Source organism: Helianthus annuus, chromosome 2 (genome assembly GCF_002127325.2).
Source record: "Helianthus annuus cultivar XRQ/B chromosome 2, HanXRQr2.0-SUNRISE, whole genome shotgun sequence".
NCBI lineage: Eukaryota > Viridiplantae > Streptophyta > Magnoliopsida > Asterales > Asteraceae > Helianthus > Helianthus annuus.
The window spans coordinates 65226208-65235741 of record NC_035434.2 but is presented as its reverse complement, the minus strand read 5'-3'; the positions used below and the strand labels follow the sequence as shown (position 1 = coordinate 65235741).

At 41.2% G+C, this 9534-nt stretch overlaps 2 protein-coding genes across 2 annotated transcripts; both read right to left on the bottom strand.

The window, feature by feature from the left end:
* Positions 1 to 5691: 5691 nt before the first annotated feature.
* Positions 5692 to 8040, bottom strand: LOC110917783. Its single transcript, XM_022162232.2, has 2 exons — positions 7854 to 8040; positions 5692 to 7522 (listed from the first exon to the last, which is right to left on the bottom strand). The coding sequence occupies exon 2, from the start codon at positions 7518 to 7520 to the stop codon at positions 5805 to 5807; it is 1716 nt and encodes a 571-aa protein (XP_022017924.1). The 5' UTR covers positions 7521 to 7522; positions 7854 to 8040; the 3' UTR covers positions 5692 to 5804.
* A 730-nt stretch (positions 8041 to 8770) lies between these two features.
* Positions 8771 to 9250, bottom strand: LOC110892860. The gene has a single exon (XM_022140001.2). The coding sequence runs from the start codon at positions 9248 to 9250 to the stop codon at positions 8771 to 8773; it is 480 nt and encodes a 159-aa protein (XP_021995693.2).
* Between the last annotated feature and the right edge of the window lie 284 nt (positions 9251 to 9534).

Sequence of the window (9534 nt, the reverse complement as noted above, 5' to 3'; positions counted from 1 at the left end):
TGAAGGAAAGTTTCCAATTGGCACTAAATGGGTCTTTCGTAACAAGATGGATGATCGTGGGGTGGTGATCAAGAACAAGGCCATATTGGTAGTGCAGGGTTTCCGTCAGGAGGAAGGGATCGACTACGAAGAAGTTTTCGCTCCAGTTGCAAGATTAGAAGCAATTAGAATATTCTTGGCATATGCATCATACAAAAATTTCAAAGTTTTTCAGATGGATGTAAAGAGTGCTTTTCTCTACGGGAAGGTAAAAGAAGAAGTCTATGTATGTCAACCTCCAGGGTTCGAAGATCCTCATTTTCCAGGTCGCTATTTCAAGTTGGACAAAGCGCTCTATGGTCTTCACCAAGCTCCACGTGCTTGGTACGAGACTTTGTCAACTTATCTGTTGGAGTGTGGATACACCAGAGGAACAATCGACATGACTCTCTTTACTAAGAAGATCAGAGAAGATGTAATGCTGGTTCAAATCTACGTTGATGATATCATTTTCGGGTCAACCAATGAGGAGCTGTGTAGAGAATTTGAGACCATCATGAAGGCAAAGTTTGAGATGAGCATGATGGGAGAGTTGTTGTTCTTCTTAGGACTAGAAGTGAAGCAAAAGGAGGATGGGATCCTTATTCATCAGGCTAAGTACATTCGGGATATTCTCACGAAGTACAATATGAATGATTGTAAAGTTACTAGCACCCCGTTCGCCTCTCAGACGGAGCTTACTCTAGATCCTCAAGGAAAACCAGTGAAGAAGTCCTTTTATCGCTCGATGATCGGCTCTCTGATGTACTTAACTGCTAGCAGGCCTGACATTGTGTGGGTTGTCTGTCTCTGTGCTCGCTTTCAGATAAATCCCAAAGAATCTCATGAAACTGCTGTGAAGCGCATCTTTCGCTATCTCAAAGGAACTCCGAAACTAGGTCTTTGGTATCCTAAAGATAGTAATTTTGATCTTATTGCTTATTCTGACAGTGATCATGCAGGGTGTAAATAGATCGCAAGTCTGTATCAGGAGGATGTCAATTCTTGGGAAATCGTCTGATCTCATGGCAAAGCAAGAAACAGACAACGGTGTCCACCTCAACCGCTCAAGTAGAGTACACTGCGGCCTACAGTTGCTGTTCACAAGTTCTCTGGATACAAAATCAGTTGTTGGATTATGGAATCAACATCATGAAGACTCCTATATTCATCGACAATAAGGCATGTCTGGGAATTGTGAAGAACCCCATCCACCACTCAAGAACAAAGCACATTGAAATTCGAATTCACGCAATTCGAGATACCTACGAGAAGGGGTACATTCAAGTAGTGCCAGTGGATACAACACAGCAACGGGCCAACATTTTCACGAAGGCCTTTGATAAAACCCGATTCAACCAGCTGGTAACCTGGTTGGAAATGGTAAATTTCCTTGAATGGAAATGAATCTTGTGGTCCAAATTGTCCGTAAATACTCTATATTTTTCTTTAAAAAAAGTTTGTTGAAAGTAAAACAAGTATCGAAAAACGTCGCCCACCAAAAAGATTTTCTGTTTAAAATTTTATTTTCGGGCAACGGACTCACGAAAACAAAGATTTTAGGGGGGATATTTTCAGAAAATCCAAAATCAGATGCTTATGTCTGACTCCTGCTAGAGGAAGTGATAGAAAATTGCTAACACTTTGTCATTTCTTGCAAAAACAGAAAACAAAAAGAAATCGGGGTACCAAGCAACGACGTGTCGGTAGATTCAGCAACACCAACGAGTAAACTGTTGTTAGGGAGCAAAACAAAACGTCTACACAAGAATTCTGGCTTTTCTCAGATATTACGCATCACAGTGGGTAACACGTTGCAGCATATGGCTTAATGGTCTTAAATCTTGCGTTGATAGATTGCCAAAGTCTAAGATCTCAGATCTTTGTATCGGTATTTCATTCGGGGATATCATAGTTGCTCTTCTGCTGCATCCAGATACATGCTGACCTAGACGCTATGATATTCTTTTCATAATAAGTACCTTAAAAAAAGGCCAAACCCTTCTCATAATAAGTGCCAAATTTGGCCAAAACCTTAGACAGATTAGTTTGGTCACTCTGCTGTACGGAAGTACTGACCTGTTCACCAAACTATCTGTCTTAGCCCTCGGTAGTTCTTGGGATCTCTGTTGTACGAAAGTACAGACCTGATCTCCGCTCTATCGTTGAAAAGAATGAAACCAATATACTCACCTGTTATGAGGAATCTTTGTGCATACCTTGATCGCGGGGGTATGTCCTGATGTGGGACTCACGGGCGTAATGTCTCTATTCTCAATAGCTTGTGTGAGGGCCATTGAAGACTTGTCAATATTACCGAAAACATTATAAAAGCGCACTCCAAAGGCATGTTGAAAGAAGGATGCATGGATTTAAGCGGATAAACATACTGGCAGTTTTTCTTGTGCCCCGGTTAGTAAATAATAATAATAATAAATAAGAAATTGGCAAGTGTTAGCAATATGATCTTCTGCAGGTAAGTCGGCGAGTGTCGAATGCTACAAGAAGATCCGCATCAAATGGAACCTCCTAGAGCTGGAAATTCGAAGTTCGGAGTCAAAATGGCCCAAATTTTATCAAGTTTGTGAATATTACGTAATTTATAATATTTTAATCAAAACTGGGCACGCTTTACGAGAAAGTTTGAAATTAACGAGCGAAATTAAAATTATTTTGAAAACATCCTGGTGACGGCGAAATTGTAATTTCGCTGGTTATCTAATCCTCTTTATAAATATCCCAATAACCGTCACTTTTCAAAATTTTCAAAATCCACTTCTTTATCTCTCTCGCCATTTATCGCTGATTATCGAACTCTCTCTTAAAAACCGTCACAAGATTCATGTCTGTTCAAGATCATCAGGTAATCTCCTAGTTAATCATCCACTCAACCGCTGCATTCATCTCTTGATATCTTTGGATTAACAGTTCTCGGTTCACAATTTGTGTGTGTTTTTTTTAGTTTAAATTATGATTCTTAAATCACGAATCTGTTATTGTTTTTGGAGAATGTTGCAAGTATGAAACCAGGTAAACTTAGACATCGCAATGCCTACACATGTCTTGATCTGTTTGACGACCATGCTTGATCAATCGGATGTTAACTGTTAGGGTTTTTGAAGGGTTTAATAAGAAATCGATGATGACAGCGAAATTACGATAAAGATAGTGAAGTCAGCGAAATTAGCTTAGATCATGGAATTTCAAAAGTCTCGAACGCGAGTTCGAGCAATTAGCGAAATAGTCTAGTTCACTGGAAATGCGGTCTAGACTAATGTCTTCGCTGGTGGATCGTTTCCTAAAACAAAACCCTGTCATCGCTAAGTTCGCTAGCGAAATTACCTCGGTAAAGATGCATGACGTGATGTCGTGGGTCACGCAAATTTAATCCCTAAACAACTGTAGTTAGTGGTAGTAGGGTATCGAACTCAGGGAGTATGTGGAAAATGTGTTGATTGTGTAGCTTTGTATTTATACTAAAATTAAACTAAATTGCAGAAAATTAAAATTCAAGATTGTGGATTGTTGTTTTGGAAAACTAGATTAAAACTAATTCAAATCAAAGTTGGTTGTAAACAATTAGGAGAGAACAGTGATCACCCTAGGTTTTCAGTTTCTTCGAACAGTTGTGTGCAATTTCACTAGAAAGAGTTACATAGACATAACTCGTGTATGTGTGATTGAAGTGATAAAAGGGAACAAAGTACTCGGATTAGATAATGCGAGGTTGTTTCCCGATGACCTATTAACCAATAACCAACCCTAACCCTTCCCGTGATATCTCGGTTGCCAACGGCACCAAGAACGTACGATCGAGACTAGAAATTGTAATATAGATTAACACGCTACAATCAATCAAACATACACCATGACATTCAAGCAACGCAAGATATCATTCTAGAAATGTAGAAATTTAACACACAAAAGTCTTAGAAACATTCACCTAAGATGATCACCGAAGAGTTTAGCCGGACATGGCTCGGTGAATCATCATCAACATTAATCTAGTGTTCATACGAATTAAAAACACAAACCGAATGTTTAGAATTGTTCACAAAGCAAGCAAATACTCCAAATTCGCCTCCCAAGTCTCCGAGAACCGTCAATGATGAGATAATCCCAAAAGACACACAAAAAACGAATATATTATGGCAGTTACACTTTTCACGTTCAGGCACCACCGTAAATTACGGCTCCACCGTAATTTACGGTGGTCATCAAAGTGTTACGGTGAGTCAAGCCTGGTTTACGGTGCAGCAGAAATGAGAAAATGGGTCACCGTAAATTACGGTGGTACCGTAATTTACGGTACCAAGCTGCCTTCACTTCTTTGTTTTGTCTTGTGTTCTTCTCTCGACCCGTTTCCACCAAAGCCTCCATAAGCTGCCTTTTATCCATCGCTTATCTCCTAATTTGCACCTGAAACATAAGCATCGTAGTTATCTAATTCAAGATAATTACACGGCTAAATGGAGGATTATTTCATGTTTTAACATACTTAAGGGTTGTCCAAAGGACCACCCGTCACATCCCCACACTTAACCGTTGCTTGTCCCAAGCAACTCATCAACATAGCTTCGAAACAAGTGATCAAATCAAGCCAAACAACTCATGCAATTTCTTTACCAACCCCTTTTTAATGCCCCAAGCAATACACCCCTCACAAATTCTCTCCTCTCGGCTACAAATGGAAACTAGCAAAGATAAGCTAGGCACACACTAGGCAAACGGGTGGTTGCACAATCATAAGCTTGTACCTGAATCAATCATTCTCCTATAATGGGTCAAACATGAATGCAAATCAAAGGGGCTTAAAGGTTGTAACGTGGCTAGGTGTATGGGTAGGAAATGGAATATATATGAGTAGCGAAAATTCGACCCGGTCTTTTTATTACAACTACCAAAAACAATTAACAATGCATACTACTATATACAAGACAATGAAACCTTCTTTTTTTTTTTTTTTTTTTCAATCACACAATACGATAATACACTAACCATGACTATTTCAAACTCATAAACTACTAATTATATCACTAATGCTATAAGACCGGGTCGAATTTGGGTACATTTTCAAGTAAGTAGCTAAGGGAAACAAATGATAGGCTTTAGGCACAAAATTGGGCAACTAAATGACCAAACCCCCGCCCCTCTCACTACCATGCTCATATATATAACTTATGAGGTCCAACCCCCCAAATCCCACACTCACTCACACAACCGACGAGGCTACCTAATGCCCTTATCCTTTCTACATTCATGTCTAACAAAGATTCAAATTGAATTCAAGCACAAGTTCTAATGCACCCCCACCCGTAGCCACTCTCATCAAAGATTATTTATATACACGTGTGGCTACAACTCTTACCAAGAATGAAAAGGGTAATAAGGGTTGCCGGTGTATTGACTTGGGGATAAATTGGGGCGACAAGATTTCACATTGTTTTGCTCGGCTTAAAATTTTTTTTCAAAAATCTTCAAAAAAATCCCCCCATCCCCACACTTGGGATACATTGTCCCCAATGTATGGCTTGGGAGGTTTTGATCACTACTTCAATCAACATCCACAAGAAGCTTCTCATCTCAAACCCCAAATTTCTTTTTTTTTTTTTTTATTTTTTTTTTTCATTTTATATTTTTTTTATGTTTTTCATTTTAAACACAACACCACCAACCAACCAAACCCAACAATCAATCATATGATCAATCACCACCCATCCTCCCACCATAATCAACATAAACCAACAAATATATACAAACTATACAAGAGAGAGAATACCACCTGATCAATAATAACGCGGTCCTGGGGGCCCAAAAATGGACGACATCATATCGCTCCATTCTCCAAACCCGAACGAGCCGCTACTGCTTCCCTCTTGTTGTTGTGGTCCCTCTTGCCGTCTTGGATCAAGCCACTGAGAATGGTGGAGTTGTGGAGTCGGATACGAAACGCTGCCATCATACGGTGGCAATGAGGCATAATCCACATGTTGTGGATCCTCAACCACCGGCCTTCCGGCATGCCAATCCGCATGCATCCGCCTCATCTGATCATCGTGATATCGGTTATTCATTTCCACCTCCTGCGAATATGCGTGGGTCCGGTGCCATAATTCATTGCGGTCGAAGCTATGTTTAAGCGCCCGCTCAATACTAGCGCTATTCCGCGTGCCTTGATCAAATAACGACCTCTCCGAACCCGACCAAGTATCAAAGATGGCCGCCGGCGGGCGTTGGCTCTCGATCACCTCCTGCATTGAACCACTATAAGCCCACCCCGGCTCATATGGTTGCTGCGCATAGTCGTAAAATGTGCCACCATGACCACCATGAAAAGCCCCAAAACCAACACTTGCACCACCCGTTGGCTCGTCTGCGTAATCATCATCCCCACTCGGAATTAACTCTTCATCGCTTTCAGGTTCATCCGGTTCTCCCGGTAACAACTCCCTTGCACCTAATTTCAACGCCCTCCACCGTTGACCCTCCGATTTCAGCTTGTGATAACGTTCAGACGAAGTGTATGTCCAAACGTTTCCCAACCTATCCAAAGTAAAAGGCAAGTGCCTTTTCGTTAAACCGCGGTCTTCAGATGTGAGTGCCTTCTGCTGTTTCATTAAGCCCGTTATGATGCGGCAGTACGGGACAATGTCTCTCCCGTATTTGTTCCGACATATCCACAAATGGTGCATAATCAGGTAGCGTATTGGAAACCGTGGGGACCCGTGCATCAATGAATACAGAACAGGTATCTCTGGAAACCTCACCTGTTCTTTATCCCCTCTCCTTGGGATGACATTAAGTAAACAGATCGTATGCAAGAGCTTGGCTTCTATCTTCAGATTTTTTCGGTATAACACGCCACCATACCTACCAGGCAAAAACAAATCAGCCAACATACTGTTCCATGTCACGTGCTTCTCGGGTTTGAGCAATAAATCATCAAGCGTGGGAATCATGTACTCCCTAGTTGGAAGGCTATCATATTTTCCCAACTTCTTCAACGTATCGAATGACATTTCAACTGGTACCCCATGTACCGTCCCAACCAACTTCATTTGTGATGGCCTGTGGAAGTTGTGACATTTAAGCGTTGCCATCCACTCCTGAATCTCAGTCAAAAACAAATTGCTTTTATCCTTATCCCAACACTTGAGTGCTCCTTCCCAACCCAAAGCACGGAACTTGTCATACACCCCGAACTGGCCCAACTGAGGCTCATCAACATCTCTTTCACAGATAAATGCGGCTGCTTTATTCTTTAACTTGTTCATGCAGTCGTTATACAGAGTTGGCTGCCAAATTTCGGGTTGGTCATCCAACGACCCCGAATTCCACACCGGTTTATCACGTGGGTCTAACTGCATCTCTTCCTCTTCCTCGCTTTCGCTTTCACTAACCCTACCCAGATATTGCCTCTTCTTCGATGGCTGCTCCTTCTCCTTGCCCTTGCCTCTTGATGAGGATGAACTTGACCCCGGCTTTTCCTTCGTCTTTGCCATTTCTACACACATGAAGAAACAACAAAACAACACAAAAATTAGCATTCTCTCCACAAATCATCCCCACACTTGCTTGTTGCCATGGTTGTAGATTTTAGTGAACCCAAAATATATCAAGAATTTTCAAAAATTGGGCATGGTGTCTCTACAATGTAGAACATCCCAAAAGTTCACTACTTTAACCATATTTCCTACATCTACAACCATCAACCATGTTCAATAACAATTTCATACTCATATCCTAGCAACAAACAAGTGAGCAAGAACATATAACCTAAATCACCTTGTTTTTCACAATGCATCTCCATAATATAGTAAAATAAGTGTTCATACCTTGTTTCAAGATGAGAGGATGCTTGTGAAACTAAAAATCCAAAAACCCCCAAATTATCTCAACCTAGGGTTTCAAACTTCGACCCCAAAACCACGTTTTCTCTGAAATTCCTCCTCACAATCACGAAGCTCGTGAAAATTTAGCCAATTTAGACCAAAACTCCACTTGATTTGGGCAAAGATTGAGGATTTTAAGAAGAGAAGAAGGTGGAAGAAGAACTATGAAGTTTGTGGGGTCTTTGGAGAAGAAGTGGAAAGGTGAAGAATGAATGAGTGGTTAGGGTATAATGCACGTGAATATGATTGTTTATTTTCGGGTTTTTTATATTTTTTTTTTTTTTTTATAAACACGGAACTGAACCGACGGAAACACATTTGCTGCGTACCGTAATTTACGGTCTCACCGTAAATTACGGTGAGACCTGGATGACAAAAATGCACCGTAATTCAGGCTGTTTCCACCGTAAACCTCACCCAATTTTTTCACCACCGTAAATTACGGCATTACCGTAATTTACGGTAAACTCTGGGCTTCCCTTTTCACCGTAAAACAGGAGGTTTTCACCATAAAATTCAAAAAATTTTTAACAACCACCGTAAATTACGGCTCCACCGTAATTTACGGTGGACACTGGGCATGTCCATTTTGGTAAAACTTTGAAGTTTATGTGACTAATTTTTTTAGATTTTTAAAATTTTTCGATTTTTTTATGTTTTTTAATTATTTCAAAACTTGGAAAATCACCCTACCCCCTCAAAAATCCCGTGTTGTCCTCAACACGATGTAAGAGCAATTCGCGACCCGAACTTCCCCACACTTGTTTCGAACACGGACTTCGAGGAACTATGGCACTTATGCACTATACAAACAAAACAAAACAAAACTACTATGTACACTATCACCAAACCTGAGCCTCTTACGATTGTTCCTCCTCAACCGGGCGTAAGATGTAGCCCGCTTTGTCAAGCTCCAAGTTATTGATGTCATTTCCTTCCAAGTATGGCTTCAAGCGGTGACCGTTCACCGTTTGTTGTTTCAACGTTTGCTCGTCTTGGATATCCACATCACCAAATTGCCCAACTCGTCGAATAACATACGGACCCATCCATTTACTTTTAAGCTTGCCCGCAAACATTTTCAACCGAGAGTTGTACAACCAAACCTTCTGACCCACTTCGAACGTTTTCTTGCGTAACTTCGCATCATGTACTTTCTTTAGCTTATCCTTATAAGCCGATGCGCATTCGTACGCCTCATCTCGAATTTCTTCTATCTCGCTCAATTGTAATTTCCGCAACTTACCCGCCTCGTCGTAATCCGCATTAACAGTCTTGATCGCCCAATGCGCCCGATGTGCCAACTCCATAGGCAAATGACAACCCTTACCATACACCATCCGGTAAGGTGTTGTGCCAATCGGAGTCTTGTAGGCCGTACGGTACGCCCACAAAGCATCATCCAACTTGCTCGACCAATCCTTTCGGTCCGTTCTTACCGTTTTCATAAGGATCTCCTTGATTTGCCGATTGGACACTTCGACTTGTCCACTCGTTTGTGGATGGTAAGGTGTGGCGACTCGGTGATTCACGCTATACCTCTTCAACAATTTTCCGAAGTTAAAATTTTTGAAATGTGAACCACCGTCGCTTATAATGACCCGCGGGATTCCGAAGCGCGAGA